We start from the raw sequence: 26201 nt of genomic DNA on the forward strand, positions 1-26201 counted from the left end.
CAACAGAACTGTGTTCACACCCACATGATGTTAGATTGTGTAAGACTTTTTATTAATTAATTAAAATTTATAATTTGTTCAAATTTCCAGAGTTTTCACCCAAAGTCCTTATCTGCCTCAGCATCACAACTAGAGTTCTACATTAGTTCAGTCATCAAGTCTCCTAAATTTCCTCTTGGCTCTGACAGTTTCTTGATACTCATTGGTTTTGATGAACTTGACAATTCTTTTAAGTATTGGTCAGATATTTTACAGAATGCTCCTTTACTGGGATTTGCTGATGTTTTTATGATTATCCTGGGGTTATAAGTTTTGGGGAAGAGGACCACAGAAGCAAAGTGTCATCTTGCCCATCTCATCTCAAACAGTCCATACCATGAACATGATCCACTGCTGCTGATGTCGATCTTGATTACTTGCCTGATATATAGTTTATCAATAGTAAAACTCAACAGTTTGTCAAAGTGTCAAGTTTCTTCTCCTCCTTCCTATAGTGCCTCCTTTCTTTGCAAGGAAGTCAATAAACAGCCCACATTTAATTAATAGAGAGTTTTGCCTCCCTTTGTAAAGGCTTTTAAAAAATAAATGTGAGTGGCAACTAGGAATACATATCCAAAAGAAATGAAATTGTTACATCAGAGCTACCTGCACTCCTATATTTATTGAAGCACTCTTCATAATAACCATGATATAGGATCAAACAAGGTATCTATCAATATAGGAACAGGAAAAAAAGTGTGTATACACAAAATGGAATATTATTCAGCCATAATAAGGAATAAAATCAGATCATTTATGGCAATATGGTTGGAACATTATATAAATGAAATAAACTGGGCACAAAAAGGAAAACACTGCATATCCCACCCATATGTAGAAGCTAAAATGTTCCTATCATAGAGGGAGACAGTAAAGCAGCAGTCACTGGAAGCTCGGAAGGTGTTATGGGAGGATCATGAGACTTTAGATAATGGGTACCAAAATACAGTTGACAAGAGGAATTAATCCTAGTGTTCTATAGCACAATAGGGCAATTACAGACTATAATATTTATTATATATTTTTAAGCAAGTAGAAGAGTTCCAAGTTTTCAAAAATTTTATAATTACAGAAATTACAAAGGAGGATATGGAAATGTTAATGGAAGGATTTGATATTTATACATTAAATATATATCAAAATATCATTAAATATGAACAAATATTAAGTTAATTAAGAAAGTTTAAAAAGGAAGAAAAAGAAAAAAAATAAATTTGAGTAGCTAAACAGAAGCTTTTTTTTTTTACTTTGATTTTTTATTGTAAACAAATGGGATACATGTTGTTTCTCTGTACATGGCGTAAAGGCATACCATTTGTGTAATCATAAATTTACATAGAGCAGTGTTGTTTGATTCATTCTGTAGAAGCTTCTTGATCATACCTTAGATATGCCTGAAAATTGTCATGACATTGCTAAACTGAAAAATCTTTATTGTTATCATGTTTTACAAAGTATCTTAAACTAATTCAAAAAAATTAGACCTAATTTTATATGACAGTTTTTGTGTGTGTGGTGCTGAGGACTGAATCCAGGGAATTACAGATGCAGGGCAAGTGTTCTGCCTCTGAGCTACATCCCAGCCTTTGTATGACAATTTTAAGAAACTTTTCTTCTTAGTAATTTCATGAATCTTCATCTACTTTTTAGCTTGCTAGGGTAAGTATAATTTTTTCCATTATTACTAAATTGAAAAAGGAAAAGGCAAAATCTCCATAGTCATAAACTGATTTTAAAGTGGCTAGATTTTTAACAAAATAATAATCCTACTCCAAAAGTCAGAGGACCTCACATGGTTGCAAATTTAGAATACCTGGAATAAAATCAATCCTGAAATAATCATAAACAGAACAGAAAGCATTTATGACTTGAAACTATTTACATCACAAAAGTGTAGCACTGCAGATCAGGAATGTCACAGGACATCTGATTGTCCACCATTTTCATTATGTATTTTCAGAACTACCAAAACTGCTCTTTGATAAAAAGGCTCTGTTGATCTTGTGACTACCCTTTATAAAGAAGAATAAAAAGAAAAGCAATTCTCAGCTTTGAGCTCAAACAATATCCCCTGCCCCACCCTACTCACACACAGAGGATGTATATGACTTCTTTCACTTAGTGACTTGCAGACATTTTTCAGTGCTAGTCACACACACTGCAAAGATTGCTAAACGGGACCTATGCTCCTCTAGGCATTTTTTCTTCTGCAAATATTTCACACTTCCCTCATTACCTGAAAAAGGACACAGAATTCTGACACAGCCAACAGCCCATCACCACTTTTAGAACTTGACTTTCGCCCTAGACTGGATTAATTACTAACTAATGTTTAAGCAGTTACCACATTCTTAGTATGTTTAAATAATGGGATGGACTTGATTTGAAATGGGTGAAGAGCTTGTTAGATACTGAAAGGGCATAATGAAAATCCTCAGAACACATCTGAACCAACATGTGTGGCAAAGTAATAATCCTGAACTTTTAGATATTTAAGGACAAGCAGATTTTCTGAAGGTTTGTAAATGTAATTGGAAGCAAAGCTTGCTTAGCAACATTCGTACTGTGTTCTGTAGGTGATTATATACTGTCCTCAGTTGTTTTAGTTAGAGGATTTTATGAAAGGAATATGTTATTGTGTGAAGAAACAAAAATGTTTCAACTTTATTAATAATATGGATGAAATTCACCATAACATTAATTTTCCTGAGTTCTTCTACATCATAGTAAAATTTCCATGTAAAAGTAGATAATTTAACAATATCCTTTGGATGGTAATGCATTATTCTTTGCTGCACTTTTTGCCATTTCTATGAACAATTCTACAATTAGAATAACAAATCTTTGCAATGATTTTTATTCTTAGTAAAATTCTAATTCTATGAAAATTTGAAAACAGGTCAGGCACAGTGGTGTACATCTGTAATCCCAGAGGCCCAGCTCAGGAGGCTAAGGCAGAAGGATCATGAATTCAAAACGAGTCTCAACAATTTTGAGAGGCCCTAAGCAACTAAGTGAGACCCTGTCTCAAAAATAAATAAATTAGTTAATTAAATAAAAAGGGCTGAGGATGAGGCTCAGTGATTAAGCACCCTGGGTTCAAGCCTGGGTACCAAAAACAAAACAACAAAACAAACAAAAACCAAAAATCTGAAATAGATGATTTTCATATGAAAGATCACTTTAATGTACTTAAGTAATCAGAAATTATATTTTTCTGTTTTTCCTGTTTTAAAGTCTTAAAAGAAAAGAAACTCAGAACAATGTCAAATAATCCGGCCCATATAATTAAGTTTTCTGAATACTGAATAGTCATTACATCAAAATATATTACCTTACTTTAAAGAATAAAAAGTTTGTCCTTTTTCCCTACTTAAAGAGAAACAAAATGTATACATTTTTCTCCCTTAGATGACAATGTTGTCTCTATATGTGCATTTTTTTACTGGCATTTTAAAGGATTTCGGTTGTAGAGTCCTGAAATTTCCCCAGCACCTGCAGTTATCAGGTAAAACAAATGCTTCCAAAGCTGAGATCTGACAAGGGGACATGGCCACTTCTTCAGTCAACCACTTTATATCACTCCCTAAAATGACTATCTGGCCAGCCATTTCCCCGGACTCCTCTAACCTTATTCTTTCACAATTCAAATCTGCATTCTAAGATCACTCAAGCTTTTATCATTCTCTGCTTCCCATTGAGGCAATGGAGTAGTTTGTGGGAAATAACAGTCAACAAGCACAGAACCAACCCTCTGGTTAGTTTTAAATTCAAGGCTGGAAACCAGGCTAACTTAGTCAGCACTACTGACTTGTCTAGTGTTCCTTTTAATCACTATCTCTTCTCTGTGTAAAAATGCAAGCCTAATACATAAGCATAAAACAACTTGGGTAGAATAATAGTAAAGCATTTATTTATATTTTGATTAATCACAGATAGGATTTTGTTGATATGGACACTCCTGATTGAAAAATGTGAATTTTTAGATTTGTTAACTATCAAATTAGCCTGTAATGCCAACTGGTTATAAAGAAAAACATTTTTCGATGCAAAAATAAATGTACAATCTGACTATAAATACAGTCTTTCTATGAGAGATTATTTAAATTTCAGCTAAAACACTAAAATGCTATGTAGTCTTGCTAAATAACTACCTATGGTATTGGTATTGGCAAATTGCAGAATAAGGTCAATCCACTTCATGGTGTAGTACTGGCTAATAAAATTAGATACATTATAAAATAAAAGCTAATGTGGGTTTGTCTCTGTGTCTTCTATTCTGTACCATTGGTCTAACCTATTTTGGTGCCAATACCATGCTGTTTTTCTTACTATGGCTCTGTAGTATAGTTTAAGGTCTGGTATTGTGATGCCTCCTGCTTCACTCTTCATGCTAAAAATTGCTTGGGCTATTCTGGATCTTTATTTTTCCAAATGAATTTCATAATTGCTTTCTCTATTTCCAGAGAAAATACATTGGGATTTTAACTGGAATTGCACTGAATCAGTATAATGAGTATGGCGATTTTTGACAATATTAATTCGGCCTATCCAAGAGCATGAGAGATCTTTCCATCTTCTAAGGTCTTTTTCAATTATTTTCTTTAGTGTTCTTTAGTATTCATCGTAGAGGTCTTTCACTTCTTTTGTTAGATTGATTCCCAGGTTTTTTTTGGGGGGAGATTATTATGAATGGGGTGGTTTTCCTAATTTCTCTTTGAGAGGATTCATCACTGATATATAGAAATATATTACAATTATGGGTGTTGATTTTATATCCTGCTATCTTGCTGAATTCATTTATTAGTTCTAGAAGTTTTCTGGTGGAATATTTTGGACCCCCTAAATGTAGAATCATGTGATCAGCAAATAGTTATAATTTGAGTTCTTCTTTTCCTATTCGTATCCTTTTAAATTCTTTAATTTATCTAATTGCTCTGGCTAGAGTTTCAGGGACTATGTTGAATAGAAATGGTGAAAGAGGCCATCTCTGTCTTGTTCCAATTTTTAGAGGGAATGCTTTCTATTTTTTTCCATTTTGAATGATGTTGGCCTTGGGCTTTTACAATGTTGTGGTATGTTCCTACTATCCCCATTTTTCCTAGTGTTTTGAACATGAAGCAGTGTTGTATTCTGTCAAATGCTTTTTCTGCATCTATTGAGATGATCATATGATTCTTATCTTTAAGTCTACTGATGTGATGTATTACATGTATTGATTTCCATATGCTGAAACAATCTTGCATCCCTGGGATGAACCACCCTTGATCACGGTGCACTACCTTTTTAATATGTTTTTGCATGTGATTTGCCAGAATTTCATTAACTGGTCCTGGGCTTTTCTGGGTTGGTAGGCTTTTGATGGTGTTTTCAATTTCATTGTGTGAAATTGACCTGTTTAAATTATGTATGTTCTCCTGATTCAGTTTGGGTAGTTTATAAGTTTCTAGAAATTTGTTGATGTCTTAAGAGATTTTCTATTTTGTTGGAGAACACATTTCAAAATAGTTTCTATCTTCTGTATTTCAGTAATGTTTGTCAAGATAATTCCTTTTTATCATAAATTTTAGTAATTTGGGTTTTCTTTCTGTTTCTCTTCATTAGTGTGGCTAGGGGTTTATCACTTTTAATTATTTTTTCAAAGAACCCACTTTTTGTTTTGTCAATTTTTTTCAATTGTTTCTTTAGAAAAACCCACATAAATACAGTTATCTAATACTAGACACAGGTGCCAAAAATATACAATGGAGAAAAGATAGCCTCTTCAACAGACAGTGTAGGAAAACTGGAAATCCATTTGCAGCAAAATGAAATTAAATCTCTTACACTGCACAAACCTCAACTTAAAGTGGATCAAGGTCTCAGGAATTAGACCAGAGACCCTGCACCTAAGAGAAAAAAAGCAGGCCCAAATCTTCATCATGTCAGCTTAGGACCTGACTTTCTCAATAAGACACCTAAAGTGCAAGAAATAAAATCAAGAATCAAAGTTTAGTTTGGAAGAAAATTTTTACAACATGCACATCAGCTATAGCACTAATCTCCAGGATATATAAAGAACTCAAAAAACCGTCAAAAAAACCAAATAACCTGATTAATAAATGGGCTAAGGAATTGAGCAGATACTTCACAGAAGAAGATATACACTCAATCAACAAACATATAAAAAAATCTTCAACATCTTCAGTAATTAGAGAAATGCAAATCAAAGCTACTCTTAAGATAGCATGTCACTCCAGTCAGAATGGCAATGATCAAAAATACATGCAATAGGAAGTGTTGGCAAGGATGTGGGGAAAAAGGTACACTCATACATTGCTAGTGGGACTGTAAATTAGTTTAACCACTCTGGAAAGCATTATGGAAATTCCTTAGAAAACCTGAACTGGAACTATTATTTTACTCAGCTATCCCACTCCTTGGTGTGTACCCAAAAGACTTAAAATCTACATACTACAGTGATGCAGCCACATCAATGTTTACAGTAGCTCAATTCACAATAGCTAAGCTATGGAGCGAACCTAGATGCCCTTCAATAGATGAATGGACAAAGAAACTGTGGCGTATACACACAATGGAATATTACTCAGCCTTAAAGGACAAGAAAATTTGCAGGTAAATAGATGGAGTTGGAGAATATTATGGTAAACAAAATAAGCCAATCCCCCAAAACCAAAGCCCAAATGTTTTCTCTGATATGTGAATGATGATCCATAATGGGGGGGGGGAGGGTGGATGAATGGTGGAACTTTGGATTGGGCAGAGGGGAGTGAGGGGAGAGAATAGGGTAGTGGGCGGGAAAGATGGTGGAATGAGATTGACATCATTAACCTAAGTACTTGTATGACTGCATGAATGGCATGGACTCTACATCATGTATAACCAGAGAAATGAACAGTTGTGCTACATTCGTGTACAATGAATTGAAATGCATTCTGCTGTCAGGTATGACTAATTAGAACAAATAAAAATTTTAAAAATTAAAAGGTAATGTAAGATATTTAATTTCTATTTTGACAATATAGTTAGGAATACTATTGTGATACAGAAGGGATAAAATCCAATCTATTAAAACATTTCCAAAATTCTAGGTACTGCTTATTCATCTTCACTACCAAAAAATAATTCTATCAGAGACATCTTTAAACAGTATGTCCCAACCTTGTTATTTCTTATTTTGTTCTAGACAATTATTCTTTCAGACCTAAACAAAGTAATACTAAGAAAATCAAACAACTAAAAAAAAATTAGTCTTATAATACATTCAAAAGCTATACACAAGTGCCTTAGATCATTTGCTGCTACTAACACTGACCACTAGAAAACAAATTAAGAATTGACTTAAGCACAAATTTTTCTTTTCTTTTTTCCTTAGAGTGTCTTAAATGCAGAAATAGTAAAGTACAGGAGGAGAATTAGTTTAGGAATTATAATAGGTTCCTAAGTTTGGGGACGTACATCTTATCAAACTCTCTGCCATAATGGTTAAACTTGTTTCGGTACCCTTCTCTTTGTGTCTTCAATTTTCTCCTTATTTACCTTTCTCTTCATTCAATATGAAGAATATACTTTCAGCATAGTAAATTTTGCAATTACAGGAAAATATAAAAATGTTTTGAAAAACACACAGCTATTAATGACTGTTACTATCATTCACTCTACATTGGGTCACAGTCCAACAAAATAATTTTTTTTTATTGTAAACAAATGGGATACATGTTGTTTCTTTGTACATGGAGTAAAGGCGTACCGTTTGTGTAATCATAAATTTACATAGGGTAATGTTGTTTGATTCATTCTGTTATTTTTTTCCTTTCCCCCCACCCCTCCCACCCCTCTTTTCCCTCTATACTGTCCTTCCTTCCTCCATCCAACAAAAGAATTTTAACTGCCCCTAAACATTCTTCGTGAACAGATGTTTAATGGCACATCATATGGATGTACTATCACTTACATAAACATTCTTCTGGTATAAACATTTATGTATTCTTAACTTTCCACTTTCAGAGTAGTTTTACAAAGAAATCTTTAAGCATACATATTTTACAAAAAGAATCATGGAACTTTCTGAATACAGAACAAGAAATATAAGCAAATTATGAAGTAATTAACTCAATAAAGCACACAAAATAGGACGTGGACACAGAATTAACTATACAGAATTTACTGTACAATGTAGAAAATAATTTATTAGTATAATTCTATTTCCTTATCCTGATTCTTAGGTATTCTCACTTTTTCCCATATTATTACCCATGCTTTCAGAACTTTAGAATAAATTATCTTTTTAGTTCAATTTCTTTCAAAATCCAAAGACAGGGCCTGCCTTATTCTGTCCATATTATCATCACACCAGCATATTTGTCTAATAATTCCTCTGAAGTTCTCCAATACAGGTAGGTAGCTGCTGAATACATCTTTCACAAACTGGGATTTGGGTACTTGAGAATATAAAAACCACAGTGAATTGTTTTATGCCTACATACTCATCAAATTTCTCCAGCTTTCTGCTTTCCGAAGTAAATAAATGCTGTTCTTTCTTTCTCTGACAAAATTTACAAAATCCTTTAGCACTCAGAATGAGATGCTAATGACTGCCATAACAAATAGAGGCTCTGAATTTTCAATTTTAACATAAAATCCTGACAGAAAAGCTCAAGATGGAAAGTAGTCAAAAGCCCATCACAGTACACTCAGCAATTATGAATAATATCCCAGGATTCCTTCTATTTTAATCACTCTTCATTTTATCCTCTCTTTAAAGAATGATTTTATAAAAGCTTTAATAAGATCCATTATTATGGAAATGGCAAAACATTTGGTAAGAAACTTCAAGCCCAGTCAGGCTATTATAAAAACAGGACAGAAGGAAACCTCTCCAATTACTAATAAGATAAGAATTCTGACAATCCTAGAGATAATCAGTCAGTTTTATAATACTTCTAGCAAGATCTTTACTTAATGACTTTTTATATTTGAACAAGGTAGATACACGTGTTATAATAAGGAGGATGAGAAGGACTCAGCCAATGTTTTCCCTAAATGCATGAAAATTAATGAAGGAAGCTGATAAAATTTTTACCACATATAAGAAACACTCTATTTTCTTTACTGCTAATCATTCTCTTGTTTCTTACTTTCTCATATTATTTAAGTATTTAAAATACCCTATAGAGAATATTATTCAGAAAGTACATACTATAGCAACATTAGTGCACATGGTCACATACCATATGTAGTTTATAGTTCAAGTATAAATGTTTTAAGTTATCTATCATTGGTCCATTTTATATAATAAACAAAAGCTTGTATGAGAAATGTGGTATCAAAGGAATACAATCATCCTGCTTATCCATAATCATTCTTCCAGAAGCTTCAATCTCTAAGAAGTTAGAAAGAAACAGAATGAAACAGAAAAGTCCTAAGTAGGGGACAATTCTGTTGCATTTCTTCCTATAGGAAGAAAATGAAGGAAATGTGCTACATTATTAAAGAATATGAATATCTGATATGTGTATAAAATGAAGATGAATTAATATCTGCATACCAATAGTAACTTCTGGAAATTTTCATATACTACAAATTAGAAGCAATAAAGAAAAGGAAAACAGAAACTAACACATGGAGAAACACTAACTGAAATAAGATGTGACTGACTACTTCTCTTTTCTTTCTCTTTCTCTCTCTCGCTCTCTTTCTTTCTTTCTTTCCCCTACCTTCTTCCCTCCCTTCCTTCCTTCCTTCCTTGGAACTGGGGATTGAACACAGGGGCACTTTACCGCTTAACTACATCCCCAGGCCTTTTATTTTTAATCTTGAGAAAGGGTCTCACTAAGTGCTTGAGGATAGTCCTGAAATTGCAATCCTCCTGCCTCAGTCTCCCAAATTGCTGGAATTACAGAAGTGCACCACCACACCCAGCTAGGAAGTGACTTCTCTTTGAGGTTTGACAGGGAGGAGGTCACCCAAATTTCCAATAGGTTCTACTGTAAAGTAAAACAGTCTCACCTTGGTAGTAACCTCAAGCGCACCACTCTTATTAAAATAATAAGCAGTGGGGCAACACTGTTTCTCCTTGAAGGACCTTGAAGTATTTCCTGGTGTTTGTAATGGCTTCAAATGCCCTTTGGTTCACTCAGCTGCATAAGCAATTTTGAGAAGGCAGGGAAGGGTGACATATAATTCAGAAATATTTCCATAAAAATGGCTGAGAAACAGGAACATTTGAGTATTAAAGGTATAAATTTCAATCACAGAAAAAAATGCCTTCATGTGAAACCATTGTTGCTCCCAATATACCAGGTAAAGCTGATTTGACAACAAAAATTACTATTTGGTTAGTGTAGTTCTTCTCCCTACTTCAGAGAATACTTAATCATTTGAATTCACTTGTTAGTATAGAAAATAAGGATACCATAAACTAACAGATTATTAAATCCTTAAAATATCAGCTGACATGCATGCAACTTCGCATTTTCTGAGTCTCAAACATGAAACATGGTTTAGCAGTAAATTATTTAAACTATGTATTAGCAATATGTTAAAGAAAAGTAAACAACTACTTGCTAAACTAATACAGCAGTTTTGGTGTCTAATTGTTCCTCAGCAGAAGGAAAGGTAGGAATATTTAATAGAAAAACCTCCACAGATATCTCAAAAACACTGATATTTCATTCTTAGTACCACAGTATTTTAGGAGTTTTATTTGATTGATTGATTGATTGATTGATTAGTACTAGGGATTGAATTGAGGGGCAGTACATCCACATCGCTTTCCACTTTTAATTTTGAGGCAGGGTCTCACTAAGTTGCTAAGGGCTTTGCTAAGCTGCTACACTGGTCACAGACTTGGAATAATATGCCTGCCTCAGCCCCCAAATCACTGAGATTACAGGCATGCACTACTGTACTGCCATTTTAGGAGTTTTAAATCTATAAAAATACAATGTTAATAACAACAAATATTTACCATGTGCCAGCACTGTTCTAATGGCTTTACCTGTATTAACCTGTTTAACCTCAACCCCGAGAGACAAGCTTTCAGAGTTAGGTACCCAAGGTACAAGGGGAATTACAAAATGCAAGGCACATAGATACTAAATAGCAAAGGCAGAACAAGAATTTACCTAGTAGAGTTTTTTGAGTTCTTTATAGATTCTGGAGATTAGTGCTCTAACTGAAGTATGATTGGCAAAGATATTCTCCCACTCTGTAGGCTCTTTCTTCGCATTGCTGATAGTTTCCTTTGCTGAGAGAAAGCTTTTTAGTTTGAATCTATCCCAATGGTTGATTCTAGCTTTTATTTCTTGTGCTATGGGGCATTTGCAGGCAAATGGATGAAATTGGAGAATATCATGCTAAGTGAGATAAGCCAATCTCAAAAAGCCAAAGGACGAATGATATCACTAATAAGTGGAGGATGACACATAATGGGGGAGAGGGAAGGGTTAGTGTTAGGGTTAGAGTTAGGGTTAGGGAGGGGGGCAAGTATGGAGGAAGGAACTACTGTATAGAGGGTAAAGAGGGGTGGGAGGGGTGGGGGGAAGGGAAAAAATAACAGAATGAATCAAACAACATTACTCTATGTAAATTTATGATTACACAAATGGTATGCCTTTACGCCATGTACAAACAGAGAAACAACATGTATCCCATTTGTTTACAATAAAAAAAAAAAAAAAAAAAGAATTTACCTAGTAAGATTCCAGGGAATACAGCTCTACTTCAGAACAGTATGGAACACTGTCCACCACTGATCAATCAGCACAAAAAACCTTCTTAAAGGCCTAACATGTCAGGCTCTAAGAGTGAAAAGAAGTCCAAGGCACAATAAGTTCTTAAGACTCTGACAGCTGGTCAGAGGAGGGAGTTTCAGAAATGGGTGTTAAGTTCAAGCACTTGCTTCTCTTCACATGCTACATTACACATTCAAGTAATTTTTGAGGAATACTCAAGGTCTTCAAGCTCACTTAAAACATGACATAGCAGCTGGATGAGGTAGTAGTTTCATTTGTTCATTAATATGGGAAATACCACTATTTTGCATGAAGAATGTTTAGACAATCAGGAAAAAGAATCCAACTGAACAAAGAACAATGAACCTGTGCCTCTGGATTGCTTAACATACTGAGGAGTGCAGCAAGGCAGAGGTGAAGACCCCTGGCACTATGGTCAGAATAATTCTTCTTGGATGGCACCAAGACTTTCAGCTCTGCCCACTCACTGCCAGCACCCTGCACCCTTACATCACTATGGAAACCAAGAACACCCCTGCATATTTCTGAATACCCTCGGGAGGTATTGAGAGAAATGTTCCACATTCTGAGTGTTTATTTTTAATTCTGTATTTCACTTTTGTTGTAACTTTTGCCCTTACTGCACCAACATGGATTCTCGCCTTGTGGCTGGGATCTAAATACAAAGTATAAAAAGGCAACACCCATCTAAAAACACTGAAAGAGCACTGTGATCTGTACACATAACCCTTTACTCAGGATCAGGGATATTATGAAGGCTTTGTCACATATCATTATTACAAAAAGCAATAATTAGTTGATTTGGTTTCACTAACAACAGACATTTAAATTGATGAAGGAAACATGAAGAGAATCTAAAATGAAAGGTAAAAGAATAATAATTCCCTTAATCTCTGACTATATCTGCTTTTGTTCTGATGTAGTCAGCTATTTACCAAGATTTTAAATATATTTTAAGAAAATATAATGTTTAAGATCATAGGAATTAGTCTAGATTCAAAAACATATTTTATATGCAAATTGTTTATTTTGCATGTAATTTTATGTAGTTGGTGACTGATATTCCATCGACAATTGCTAATGTAAGACTTTCTTACACATTTAAGAAAATAAAGCAAGTCTCTGTTTAGCAAGAAATTCCTCTTCTTAGCTCTAATCTTACTGAAGTTAGAAGACTGTGACATTCTTACCAACCACACCTGGCCTTCTTTTCAGGCCTCAGATCTGATCAATTATCCTGTAAATCTGACAGCTCAAGAATTCAGGCAATGATACAAATCCAAGCCAAATCTAAAACAGCTCTAGTAAAATACCTTCTATCTAGGAACACAACTGGCTTAATGTTTTATAGACTTATATGTTCTTTTTGCTTCTGTAAAGATTAGCATTATTAAAATGCACTGCATAAAACAAGTAATAAAAATACATCCTATATGTTCAGCATGCCACTATTTATAAACTCCAGCTGTGGTATATCGCCATGGTAACAGGAATACACAATCAACTTAGTCTTCCACGTTATGATGGAAGCATTACTAATTTAAAGAGTGTAAAATGCTTAAGATGGGCAGAAACAATTTCATAATATAGTTATCAACTACCAGCTCACAGAAAAGGAGAAAAATGAGCACCTGAAATGGCAGGTAAAAATCTGAATCACTTTACTGACAATGACTGGTAGTCATTCCCTGAGCTGAGAAAATGAAATGTTTTTGAGCAAATTAATGAACAAGCAAATGAATGAATAATAGAAATAAATAAAAGAGACGAAGAAAACCCATACAGAGGAGTTATTGTGTCAAAGTGACCATGCAATGTTTGTCACACCCCTCCTATAATACAGAACTAGACAGAACCTATAAGAATTGGCTGTTTGCATGTGTGTATTTCATCTTCAGATTGGAGTAAAGATTAAAAAGAGCAGATCCCTGCCCTCCAGGAACAGTGTGTGCACACATGTTCATGTATTTGTTAGTTCATTTAGTAAATGTTTACTGAGTGCAGTTAAGTGTGAAGGAACACAGGATAAATAAGGTATTGTCCATGGCCTTGAGAATCAATTCTCTAGTGGAGAAGCCATTAGATGGAGAAACCATTCCTCTAAATATAAAATTTAGTTTAACTCCCAAAATACAAGTGCATATGAAGTACTACAGAAATATCATAGCAATATTCCAATTATTTAGAAAGAATTCATACTTGTTTTCTATAACAAAATTGAAAGTTAAGTGGCAGCGAAAGACAAAATATTCTAAAATTCATAATCTAGAAGCAGATTATGATACATAATCACAGAGGCAGATCAGTGGAATAAAGGCATTTAATTAAAATATGATTCCTCAACCTAAAAACAAATAACTACAAGCTCTTTAAATTTCTAAAATATCTAACTTCCATGGGAAAGTACAAGGTTGACTGTAGTGAAAATTTTGCTAGTTGACAAGCCACTGCAGTGTGAATTCTGGGACAAGAATGCCTGTTTACTTCTCTTAAACAACAGAGAGGATTAATGTCAAAACCTTTCAGCTCTCCAACTGAAAGCTCAGGAGTGTGCCAAAGAGAAGAAAGCAATCATGGTCTTGGGAGTGGATGAAAAGATCAAGGTCACCACCATTGTCACTTTGGGACAGGCTGCTTCTCATTGTAGGTCACCAGGGTTTCCTGTCACTTGTCACTGCCATTGCTAAAGGGTGCCTCAAGCTCCAACTAAATTCAAGGGGAAATGGGCAAGAGTGCAACTCTTCCCAAACTCCTACAGGGCAAATATTTTCTTCCTCAAGCAGTAAGGTATACAAGTTCTTGAAATAATTACTCTTAAAACTTCAGCCCCCACCTCCATGTGGAATAATGAAAAAAGAAAACCCATTTAGTAAAGAAATTTCCAATTTTTTTTTTCCCTGGATAGAAAGCATTACCATCTAGGTGCTTGAGCCACTGCCCTGTTGCATGTTTCTCAAGTACTTTTCTGTCATTCCCCATCACCCATGTGTTCAATAAACATTCTTTCAATGCACACTGTGTCCTTGAACTGGGGCTGCAAACTTTTGCTTAAGGGGCCTAACAGCAGACATTTTAGGCTTTGCATACCCAGTTGTAAAATCAATGCAATTATGCAGGCACCTATATAATCACTTAAAAAATATATATATGTATATAAATATTTCATGTGTATAAAGTTATTTTACTTCATAGAAAAAGTGGCAGCAAATCAATAAAACCAATATTAATAACATATACTATTTCATTCTCTCAACAACTCTGGGAGGTAGGTGCTGTTCTAACATTTTTCAGGTAAGATGAGACTCAGAGTACTGTGTGACCTGGCCATGTGAGTGGCTGGCCAGGAACACCATGATTTAGAACTGTGTTCTGGTTCACAGGTAACAATACCTCTAACAATCTACATGGAGCTTTCTCACAGAGAGATGAAGTAATTACTCCTAATTCAGATTATGGGATGTATCCTTGAATATTTATCATATGATATTACTAATATAATTAATATATGGGAATAAGTAGAAATAGTCACAATTTCAATGACATAACACTAACTTCTTAAATTCCTAAATCTCATTGATCATCAAAGTACTCAATGGGAAGTCACTGTTACTATCCTGATTTATTTAGGAGGAAACAAAGGGAGGCAGAATCTAAGTAATTTGCCCAAGATTACAGTATTACTCTACAACAGAGTTGGTACTTTATTCCAGGTCTTCCAAAAGTCAGAACTGGAGTTGGTTTAAGACTCAAGTATCATTGCTCTGTTTTAATCTGAAATTGTTTTTTTCCTTCATCTTTTAGGACTCATGTAGAATAATGACTTCCTCTCATCTATCTCTTGGCTCAAAGAGATCACATAATTAAAAACTAAACATTAAATATAATTGTTGGCATTAAAGGTTGAAACATCCTATATAGTTTCTCTGTGGGTTAACTTGGGAAATTTTGAAAAAATAAAAATGTGAAGAAAAAGTCTTCCCAGCACAAAGCAAGATTTGAGAGTACCCATGTTGGTGATATCAACATATCTTCATAAGTAAAATTTTTTTATGTAAAAAATGCTAAGACAATATCTTTGGTCTGCAAAGAACACTGGAACAAACAAAACAAGAGTTTGCCATCAGGCAAAGTTTGACACAGGTTTGAAGTAACTCAGAGAAACACCTCTTCTGTTCTTTACAGCAGCTACTTTCCTACTATGAGGATACAATTACACAGGGAACACAATCTGATGCCATAGCACATTATCATCACTCCACCTGGATGGCAAATAGTTTTCATGTTACCTGCCAAATCATAATGAATCACAGTGAAAGGTTTTGTAGGCCAAGCTTAAACTCAGTGGGAAAGAGTGCTATGACTGATTAGCCATGTCTGCATGAGTCAGCAGGCCCAGTGACACCCTATCTGCAGACCCTTGCATAACACTTGCTCCCATTTCTGATTTTTGAAGCACAAAACTTATTGTTACCTGAATTTTATGTATATTTCTGTACAGAGAGTAGCCTGATATTCAGGAGTCCAGCTCTCTTGATCTTTACATTTCTGATTCATAATTACTTAACTGGCATTTTGGTGCACTGAACAGTCTTTTGTGAACTGGCTTATATAAACTCTGAAGGGCAGTAGCATCCATCCTCAGTGAATTGGTAATGATGATGAGCAAATCCCAGACTATGGCAAATTCACAAAGGTAAATCTTATGTGACCTCTTAGAAGCAAAATGGAAGGACGGCCTTTTTGCTAAGAAAATAATTCTATTGGAGGCTTCTTCCAGACTGAACCAAGAATAATTTCAATGATTCAATTTTAAAAATGCCCTTCATTAAATTTTTTGTTCAAATAGGTCTTATGTCACTCTTAATGTCTCATTCCATACTAACACTCTCACCAACTATAATTGTGAAGATTAAACCAGTGTGAGTACCTTAAGTAGACTAATGACTTTGTGATCCTGTCAACGCTACTTACATTTTCACTTTGCTTTTGAATCCAGAATCCTTTTTCCCCCAAGCCCAAATACACTCAGACATGCTCCATTTATGGACAATACTTTTTAATGTTCTCACACCACACTAACTAAACCCATTTTTTTTCTAGTTTTACCTTTCGAACATTTGCCAACCGATTCATCATCAAGGACTCCTCTCGATCATCATCGTCGTCCAAGTCAAGCATTGGCATGCCAAAGGGGTCGATGATGCTGCAGCATCTGGAGCCTTCATCTCTGGGGTCAAAGGGGTCCACGATTATGGGCTCCGTTCCTTTTATTTCACAACGACAAAAAGGGCAGCCCTGGCCATCAGACTCCTAAACAAACAGAAAATTCAATGATTGGTCTTTGTTAAAAACAAACAGTCCTAAAACATATCAATGTTCCACATCTATAAAGAGTTGCACAAAAGAAAGTGGGTAGGAAGTGGGGAAGAAGAAAGGAAGAAGTCTAATTCTTCATTTTCCTCAATGTTCACTTAAAATTGTAATGTACCAAGGTTTTAAGCCTTACAGAATACTAAAAATTAAATCATGTTCCTGTTTATGAAAAGAGAGCAGTGTTTATTAAATATTCTATGAAAAGCAAATTTTGGTGAATTCATAATAGATAAAACAGCATCAATAAGAACAATACATTTCAAAGTCCATTTTGAAAAAGTTCCAGAGGATATAACTATGGTTAAACATACTATTTGCCTAGGTTTTTTAAAATCTTGATTTGTAAAGAATTAGTAAAAATAAATTTATGTTTACAAACTATCATGTACCCAGAATGCCTTCCATCTTGATGTAGCTCATTTGGAATACTATACTCTGTGAGATATTGAGTTTTGTTCCTAATTTTGCTTTCAAAGTAGACACTGAAAAACTTTTGTTCAAATGAATGCCATTTATTAGTAATTATTGGAGAAAAATGCTCAAAGCCTCCCAAACTCTGTTTTCTCAAACTGCATTAAGAACTCACAATTATCAGGGAATAAGGATAAAACTGTTTTTCTTGTCCTTCTACAGATAAAAGGTTGTACAGTATTCACAACCCTATTTTTGTTTCACATTATACTCTGACTTTAGTAGTATGTTATTTTAAAAATAGTGAAAATCATAAACTTATTTTAAGGGAGAAATGGAATAAATTAGCACCATTTTAGAAATGAAATAAGGATACAAAATGAAATGTCCTGTGTCTAACTCTGCACTGTTCCATCCATTTGCTTAATGGAAAACTGTTGATCCACCTGCCCTACAGCAAAGCTGAGGCCAATGGTAGATATATCTCCAGCACTCCTCTCATTGGACAGCTACCATACATCCATTTTGGGGCAAACCCGTGGTAGGAAGTTTCTTTAAACTACTTCTGGATTAACAAATTAAATATCTCGTTTATCATGTGAACTGTCAAAAGAAAACACTCTTTGGATTGCTTAAAGAAAAAAAAAACTGCAACATTTTCTTGTTCATATTCTTTTATATATTTTGAGAAAAAAAATTTGGATGACCAAATTGTTAAAGCAGGGTGGTGTGAAGGGACACAGACTTATCTATGTAGAATCTTATAAGTCTACTGCCATATATTTTCAGGACTGGTAGGTTTCAAAGCAACTTTGATCCATCATTTTTCAAGATATATAACTAAGACTTAATTTTGGATAACCTCTTCAAGTTGATATTTTTAACACAGGAATAAATATTTACATAAATCTAAACTTTTCATCTTTCAAAAACAAGAACATTAAATTTAAGAGTTTATTCAATATATGTTATCATCTTGACACAATCTCCTATTACGAAAGTCAAAAGAGATCCATATTCTGTGGCTGGGGTGGACTTTTCTTACAGACCTACATAAGTTAATTCTATTATATGTGAACAAGCTGTGAAAATCTGGTAGGATTTTTTTGTGTGTCTTTTGTGCAGGAAGAATGGAAAACAACTACTATGAGCCCTAAGTGGACATATCATTCATAAATGTATTTAAAAAATACATTTTTAAAAAAATTTATGGAAAATTTCAGACACACAAATGGAAAAGGTTTAATGAACTGCCCACCCCCCACCTCAACAACTTTCATTTCACATCCAATCTGATTCATCCACATCTTCACTTGCTCCCTCCACTTTTAGGTTATTCTGTACCATGTCATACACACACATAAATTCATCAATAAATATTTCAGTATGTGAAATTCAAAACAGCAACTTTTAAAAAAAATAACAATGTGATTTAATTATTTAAAATAATTAAAAATTATTTTACTCAATCTGAATCATTTAAGTCAGATTATGTTTGAGTGTAGAACTTAGAATATGTAACAAACTATGAGGTTACCCAGGATCTTCTTGGAACCCCCAAGGTTGATTTACAGGCTGCTATGGTTAAGGATGACTCCAGTTTACATGACCTACTTCCCCATGAGGGTAACTAAAAAGATGCTAGTTTTAAAGGGGGAGGAAAACAAAGGCAATAAGTTTCTTGATAATACAAAGAAAAAGACTAGGAACTGCTCATCTAAAACTGACTTTAGGTTTTTCTTTAATCCCCTACCCAAAAGATCAATGGTATACAAATTATTGATGTGTGTTAGAGTAGCTGTTAAAAGAGTATATACATCACAGAAGATGTTTTTGATTCAGCTTTACCTGTTGTTGAGATTTTACCCATGAATCAACAAAATACTGCAATGCACATTCGTTTTGATTTGCAAAGGGATCACACTGACTGCATCACCTTAATAGCACTCACTTAATGTCACTGCACCCATTACTCTGTCTATAAACTGGCTACTGTCACATGCAAATTAAGTTTAACCATAAATTCCCAAATGCCACTTTGGTTATTCTGCCCTAGTTTCTGTCATATGGTTGATTGAATACACATGAAGCATGTCTACAATAGATGTATGTAACTCATCGGAATGTGGCTCAATAATTAAAATAATGATTCTGTCAACATAAAACTTAATGCAAGATCACAGAACATATGTTGATGAAGAAAAAAAAAAACAATAAATAACTCCTTTTCTAGTACTCAACATATTCACATTCTGTGAATGTTAAGCGGAAGTACTGAGGACTTCATCTATTGTGATTAATTTAGTAGATTTCACTTCTTCAAATAAGAGATATTTCCAAACTGTAAAATAGAGAAGTTACCAATGAATACCACACACATCTAAAACTTACCTATGTTATATATTGAGGATAAAGTAATTCAGACTCTCATCAATACTAAAAGTTAATGATATACTTTGGGTAACCTTAAAATAAATTAAGAGTAATAGATGAGCAGAAAAAAATTTAAACCTTCAAATTCAAATGCCCCTTTCCCTTCCAAAACCCTTGCAAAAATTGCCATCAGTTTTGTCAGTACCATCTCATCATTTCTATTTAAAAGTTGTTCAGAGAGGCACAGTATATCTTATTTTCTCTTAAACATTTTTAAGAAAAACATTTCATGTAGTCCAATTTATTTGCTTCCAGAATGACTATTAAAGGCGCACCTTGACTTATGGTCAATCACTCTATGCCTTCCCACATATATAATACACATTAAGGGCCCTGGCAAATATATACAGCTTCATGAGTTCCACTGTGGAGTTCATTTATATTGAATGTGTGTGTGTGTGTGTGTGTGTGTGTTTATTGGTAATTTCTAATTTATATTGGCTTTCTGTATCATATGTTGCTTTGAAATATTCATATTTTTTCTTTAACGTGGCAATTCTATTTGAAATAATTAACTATAAATAGATACAGTAGGGATTGATTGGGTATATACTAAACATTTTCAGTGTATAGTACTTCTCACAGATGCTCAGTAACCTCTTAATGAAAGAATGAAGGAAAGAATAAATGAAAACAGTCAACTGTAACCTTATACTAAATGTCCCAGAGTACTTTTGGGTTTGGTGTTTTTCTAATGATGGACCCTAGTTTATCTACACTCTTAACTGATTTGGGAGGCCCATAAAATATGCATGGCGAATCGGAAAAAGTGCACAGACATTATGAATTAGGACATTGGGCTTAAACTTCCACCTCCACCAATTATGCTGTGACATGGGACAGGTCATTGCTTCTTATTTGCAACGTATAGTGAGATACTGCATAACTAAAGGAACATCTTAAAGATTAACTGAGATAAATTAGTTCAAGCTCTAAAAAGTGTGATACAAATTTCAGTTGATATAATTACTATAAAGTAATCACAAAACAAAGAAACATCACAAAACTAAGGACATATATCTTAGCATCTGAAATCAAACTTGTATTTCCATGGGAATTCCATTTGGCAATTAAATATGATTTAAAAATCATAGAATTATCAGTGTACATTACTTAATCATAATTAGAAATACATCTCCTATGTGATACTATCAGTTATCACATTTGGAAATACAGTAAAATTCCAAGCCCTGTTGAAAGCATTATCTAAATATTATTTCATTTAATTCTATAATGTAGGCATAATTATTATTCCCATTTTACCAATAAGAAAATTGGGAGTTTAATAATTTGATGAAGCTCAGAGTTAAGTGGTACTAAGTAGGAAATCACAAGAAGGGGGGTTGTTTTGTGAGCTTACCATTACATATCTAAACTCTCATATTGGGATGTAGTAGTTCATCAGTCTCAGATTCATAGCCTAGATTAAAATAATTTAAATACAGCTTCCCTTAACTGATCATTCATTAATAGAAAAAAACTTTCTAACTACTTTGCTCAAATTGAGAATATTAAAATGAAAGAAACTACAATAATGAATATTCTGCTTAGCCAGAAGTTTCAGCTCTTTAATAGGAAGACAGAAAACTTGTCGGAGTAATAACAGCATTACTTAGGATATAATTTTACAGAATAAGAGGTTTTGTTTTTATTATTTGTTGCTCACATCCAGCTGAAAATAATAATGCATGAAATGTGTAAGTTTATAATGTGAAAACATTTTATTCAACACAATCAACTTCAAAACACCTATAAAATGTTCATGTTAGAGTCAAATAAGAGTATTTCCAAAGTGTTAACATCTGCTGCTGTCCCAGCACATCATACTACAGTGAGGGTCCAACTAATTTAGTCACTGGGCTCAGAGTGAAGTACCTACTTCACAAGATTACTCTACCTCCTCCCTCTCCCTCCCCCCCCCCCACTTCCTCCTTCTTCTCTTTGGTAGAGGACTGAACTCAGGGGCACTTAACCACTGACCACTGAGCTACTTCTCCAGTCCTTTTTATTTTTTATTTTGAGACAGGGCCTTACTAAGTTGCAGAGGCTGACCCCAAACTTGGGATCCTCCTACCTCAGCTTCCCAAGTCATTTGGATTACAGGCATACACCACTGCTTCTCGCCTTCCACAAGATTGCATTTCCTCAAATCAATCTCCTCCTTTTCATTCCTACCACATTACTCTACTTTGTGATGTCACTAACATTTTTGGACAACACCTGAAGGCCCTTTATTACTCCCAAGATGAAACAGAAGCTCCAACATTTCATTTCATCTACTTTATACAAAAAGATACAGAATTATCAATTTAAGACATTTTCAAAGGCTAATGTTATTTTCTAATTTTTAGTATTAAAGTTACAAAATTTCAATGAGGCAGCAAATCTGAAGGTTGGCTGCTTCTGAAGGAAGATAAAGAACTATCTCTTACTGTCTATGATACAAGCATTTGACCTTGCTTCTCACACCTCTTGGGCAACTACACATTTCCCCAGCAGTGTTCTCTAAATATAGGACTCTATAAATCCTTTTAACCATATACAATATTAAAATCAGAGCCCACTGGTTTTCATCTACTGAATTTTTTTGCGAATTAGTGTTTTGAACACACCAATCTTTCCTTGCAATTCTAAAGAAATATGAAGGAAGAACAATTATCGTGAAAAAATACAATTTTACTTTAAATTGAATTAACATTCTTGGCAGTAATTCAGAAAGCAGGCTCATTTAACAAAGATAGTCATTACTGTTTTGGAAGGGAGACTTGATGTACTTAGTTTCTGCCATTCAGGAGCACAGATGTCATTTTTTAGATTCCTTGAAAAAACACAAACAATTCGCTACATTATGCCTCGTGGTAAGTCTGCAGCATCACTGCTACATAATATACTGCTGTACAAAAGAAGAAGTGGAGAAGCTCAGGGCTATGAAGATAAATGTTTTGTTAATATGCTATTAACATGTGGAAGTGAAAGAAAACTCACCAAGCTTTATTAACCAAGGGTAGAGCAGAAATGCCGCACCCAGAGCAAAGCTGCTCCAAAGGACGCCTCTGGAAAGGTGATTATTCGACTGACTTAGTATTCTATGGCAAACTCTGCCAGGCTTATTCAATTTATTAAATAACACAGATGTTTCAGGAGAAAAAAGCATCTGACACCTCTTCAGGGGCATGACTAATGGGCCATTATGACAGCAATTAAAGAGTAACCACTTGCAGCCCGTAACAACGAACTGTCACTGCTACCGTGCATTTCTTAGGTTTTCTGTTAATTACATAAAATTTAAGTCTCTAATGAATTTCAATTAAACCAAAGTGGGGCATCAAATGGAAGGAAATGTTGGTGAAGAATGACTTGATAAAAATGCACACGGGCTGAACACATTATGTTTTATGGTCAAGGTTTAATATTTCCTATTGGATTCTGACTGATTTATCATAGGCTTCTTGGCAGACATGCAGCCTTTAAAATCATTTTCATATCAGCACGCCCAACCAAAGTAGCGGAAAGTAACGAAAAATGTCTAGCATCCATAATTAAATTTGAAGGATAACAGGATACTTCTTTTACATAATTATTACCACCTCCCCCCCCCCCTTTATAAAACTTTCAGGTTGAATTTTAACTTCTTGAAGGTAGGAGCAGTCTCTGAGTGTTCATTTTAGCTGGCAGATTAGTACAGAAGTGGGACACAGAAGCTGCCCAATGAATGTTTCCTAAATAAATGAATGGATTTGAGATCTTGGGAAATCAGGACTGAAATAATCTAGGTTTTCTACTACCAAACCAATTCGGGTAAGCGAAACACCAATTATCCCTGTATACAATTTAACTTGAACCTTAATCTCTTTTCTAAAAAGAAATACAAACTATCACATAAATCAAATTAAAAAAAAAAAACCCCACTGGATTCAACATCAGAAAACATAGCAGTCTATCATTTCTGAATAAATTTTGAAAAAGAGTGATATATCCTGCTACCTGCATCAATGTTCTGAGCCCTAATCCCCAAAACATTTCCCCCTACATCTACAAGCCTAGATACAACGTTTGATAATACAATGCAGAACCAAAGAAATATTGTATAATTTTGTTCTTTTCATTCACATATTCACCATCACTTAGCTTAACTCCAGTAAGCCCAAAATTGAGGCTTCAGATATGAGGTTTTTAGAATATATAATGTTTTATGACTGTTTTAACTGGATTAATTCTGTAAGACTTTATTAAATAACAGGGACCTTTTTGCAATAACATGCTCAAATGATCACAAAACATTGCTTTTCATGCAGTGACATGAAAACTGCCAAAACAAATCTGCTGGTTGGCAGGAAGCACCAATGTGTGAAATCTTATGTAAATGCAGAATTGCTAGGTTATGCAAAAGTGAAATTTTCAAAAGTTGAAACTTCCTTAACCCATAAGATCTCAGTGAGATACAGGGACTATGGAACAGCACTTTAGAATTCACAAACCTTGACCACAAAGAACAAGTGTATTCAGGAAAAAGGAAAACTTAAATCAGGGATCACAGTGGAAGTTTCTGGGTGTAAAAAAAGCAATAAATAGAAACCTGGTCTTACTGGCTGGGGGTTAGTGTCAGCAGTATTGCGAACAATAAAAGTAAATAACAGGGTTCAAATACCCTGAGAAAAAAAATCAAAATGTGAGAAGTTAAAGGGAATCACATAATGGCTACTGCATGGAACAGATGGATCTGAGGCTTAGAATTTCTGGGACTCATTCTCAGATCTACAGCATGATAAAAGGTCTGAAAGATATAGATACTTCTCAGTAAAGAACTGAACTTCTCTGAACAAAGACATTATAAGGCTTTTCACAACTGATCTACAAAATTGTCTTTTTATTTAAAATATTAGACTTCTTTTTTTTACATCTAGTATATAATTTATAAGTATTGATTAATGACTAATATGTAAAATCTTATGATCAGTACAGTATAACACTATTCACTAGTGGCATAATTTATTCCAACCTTTTGAATACTTCTGAAGTTATCATATTTTATGGCTTCAGTTAATAAACTACCACTTTGTTACTACTTTTTCATATAATTTCTGCTAAAATTTAACCTAGATACTGCTTTCAGTATCTGATGATTTATGTACTTCCCCCAATTCTAAAAGTAAAACTGAGAAGTACTTCAACATAAAAAAGAGAGATAGCAAATATTAACTATTCATAAATATTATTGGATATACCTTCACATAGGATCACTAAATCAATATGAAAAATCATGACATGAATCAAGGAACTGATCAGCAACTAGCAAGGGGAACTATAGCATTTGGAGAATGCACAGCAATATACAGAACAGCTGTGGTGATGGAATGGGCAAAGCATTAATAGTATAGCAATAACAACGGGGAAATAATCCTATCTTTTTTATGTAGCAGACCTTTTACAAATTCGACAAATAAAATAAAAAATAAAATTCCTGAAATTTAAAAGAAAGATACATTTTCTTTCAAGAAGTATACAGAATGAAAAACATTAATTTTCTTGTTTTACTTTTGAACTATCTTTTAATTGAGCTCTACTTTAAACTCGCCATAGGCTACTGGGTAAACAGATGTATAATGTTTTAAACAAAAATGTTACTAAAGTTTCTACCAAGCTAACATAAGTTTGATTCTTAACCCACTTAATCCCTGAATACTAAGGACAGCATCAAGTTAAAGAATGCCTGCCACATGTATAAACTGTGTAGCTGAAATGCTTGGGACACATTAGCAAACTGATGGGTTGTCTTCTTCCAGCATGCCTAAGTGTACTGGAAGTCAGTTTTAAAAAGATATCACAAGTTTACAGGACTACTACTGTTAACAAAAATAGCGGTCAAGTACCTATATGATAAGAACAATTTTTTCTGATGTCATACTCAACCTCCAACAATATTTCCCTATAGTAGGCAAAAGTCATCAAAATAATGAAGGGATGATAAGAAATAAAGAGAAGAATACTGAGAAAAGCATAAGGTAAAACCAAAAGCATACTAAAGGGGAGAAGTACGGGAGGTTAAACAATTTTACTTTGCTGGCAAAGATGTCTGTGAGTTCAGAAAGGTTGAAAATGTTAACCAATTGTAATTTCCCTCCAAGTTCTTCTTCATCCTGATCCATTTTTTTAAAAACTGCCCCCAAAACACCAACACCAACAAAGGAG

At 34.1% G+C, this 26201-nt stretch overlaps 1 protein-coding gene across 7 annotated transcripts in view; it reads right to left on the reverse strand.

Annotated features, from left to right (window-relative positions):
• CBLB (Cbl proto-oncogene B) overlaps nucleotides 1-26201 on the reverse strand; it is a 207877-nt gene that overhangs the window by 53687 nt on the left and 127989 nt on the right. For all 7 annotated transcript variants that reach the window (XM_079100820.1, XM_079100816.1, XM_079100818.1 and 4 more), the window contains one exon: nucleotides 16902-17105. In XM_079100820.1, the coding sequence (XP_078956946.1) occupies nucleotides 16902-17105 (204 nt within the window). The remainder of the gene's footprint in view (nucleotides 1-16901; nucleotides 17106-26201) is intronic.

Source organism: Sciurus vulgaris, assembly GCF_902686455.1.
Source record: "Sciurus vulgaris genome assembly, chromosome: 10".
NCBI lineage: Eukaryota > Metazoa > Chordata > Mammalia > Rodentia > Sciuridae > Sciurus > Sciurus vulgaris.